The sequence below is a fragment of the Brassica oleracea genome, chromosome C2 (genome assembly GCF_000695525.1).
Source record: "Brassica oleracea var. oleracea cultivar TO1000 chromosome C2, BOL, whole genome shotgun sequence".
Classification (NCBI taxonomy): Eukaryota; Viridiplantae; Streptophyta; class Magnoliopsida; order Brassicales; family Brassicaceae; genus Brassica; species Brassica oleracea.
Genome location: NC_027749.1, coordinates 14500365 through 14501457, shown reverse-complemented (window position 1 = coordinate 14501457; position 1093 = coordinate 14500365). Strand labels below are relative to the sequence as shown.

The 1093-nt window shown below is 43.4% G+C and overlaps 1 protein-coding gene across 1 annotated transcript in view; it reads left to right on the top strand.

The window, feature by feature from the left end:
- Positions 1-27: 27 nt before the first annotated feature.
- Positions 28-1093, top strand: part of LOC106323523 — a 4818-nt gene continuing 3752 nt past the window's right edge. The window contains exons 1-3 of the mRNA XM_013761632.1: positions 28-470; positions 664-724; positions 808-1009. Coding sequence (XP_013617086.1) covers positions 28-470; positions 664-724; positions 808-1009 — 706 coding nt within the window. The remainder of the gene's footprint in view (positions 471-663; positions 725-807; positions 1010-1093) is intronic.

Here is a 1093-nt window from a genome sequence, read left to right as displayed (position 1 = left end):
GGGGGGGAGTTGAAGGTGCCGCTTGGGATGGGACCAAAGTTAGATGAACTGAAGGCAGCATTAGCGTTCTGTCCGCTTTGGAGTTTTGAAAAGCGCAAGTGGTTGGGGCTGCAACTTCTTCAAGCCATGGGAGTCTATTGTTTGCATCACAATTCAAGAATACCCTTTCAAAGTGCAATAAGGGTATTCGACGATGAAGCCATGAGGTCGTATCCATGGGGTCGGACTGCATACGAAGTTCTAATTGGCTCTATTAAAACGTTAGCTCCAGATGGAGGTTCATACACAATAAGCGGCATGAAGGACGCATTATTGATTTGGGCTTATGAATCTGTCACATGCTTCGGTGAGAGTTTTTGGAGAGTGATCAATAACGAAGACGTTCCACTTTTGCGATGGGGTGGACAGCGTACACGTGCAAGCTTTGATAAATTGTTGTATGCTGAAATCGAAAAGCATGGCGAGTTAAGGTTTAACGCTGACTTAATTTATTTGATGGCTGAGTTCGGAGTTACTTAATGGCTGAGTTATGTGTTAAATTACGACTGAATTGTTTTAGTTGATGGCTGAGTTATGTGTTAAATCACGGCTGAATTATTTTAGTTGATGGCTGAGTTTTGTGTTAGTTTGGAGGCTGAGTTTTGTTATAACCTGGTGTTGCAGGTGCTGTGATGGAGAATGGTTTTCAAGGACTCAATTGAAGAGATGTTTCCTATTTGGCCGGGTGAAGATGACGACCCACAACTCGTTAGGTTGATACTAAACATACATTCAGGTATATTTGTGAAAGGTTTGTGGGAAGTGCAGGGGAATGCAAAGGGGAAGGGGAATGAAAAGAATAGAATGAAGGGTGGAGTTTCGTCAGAAGCAGAGCCACCCACTAAGAAGCAAAAGAAAGTCAAGACACGGAATGAATCTGAAGCTGATGCAGTGGGAAAGGGTTCTAGCGAGAAGGAAGGTAGCAAAGAGTTGGAGTTGGAGAACAAAGCGACTCTAACGACCATTGTGAGTACTCTGGATATTATTTCCAGAAAATTTGATCAGGTTGACTCACGGTTGGAAGATTACGAGTTAGACCGGAACAGACCATTGA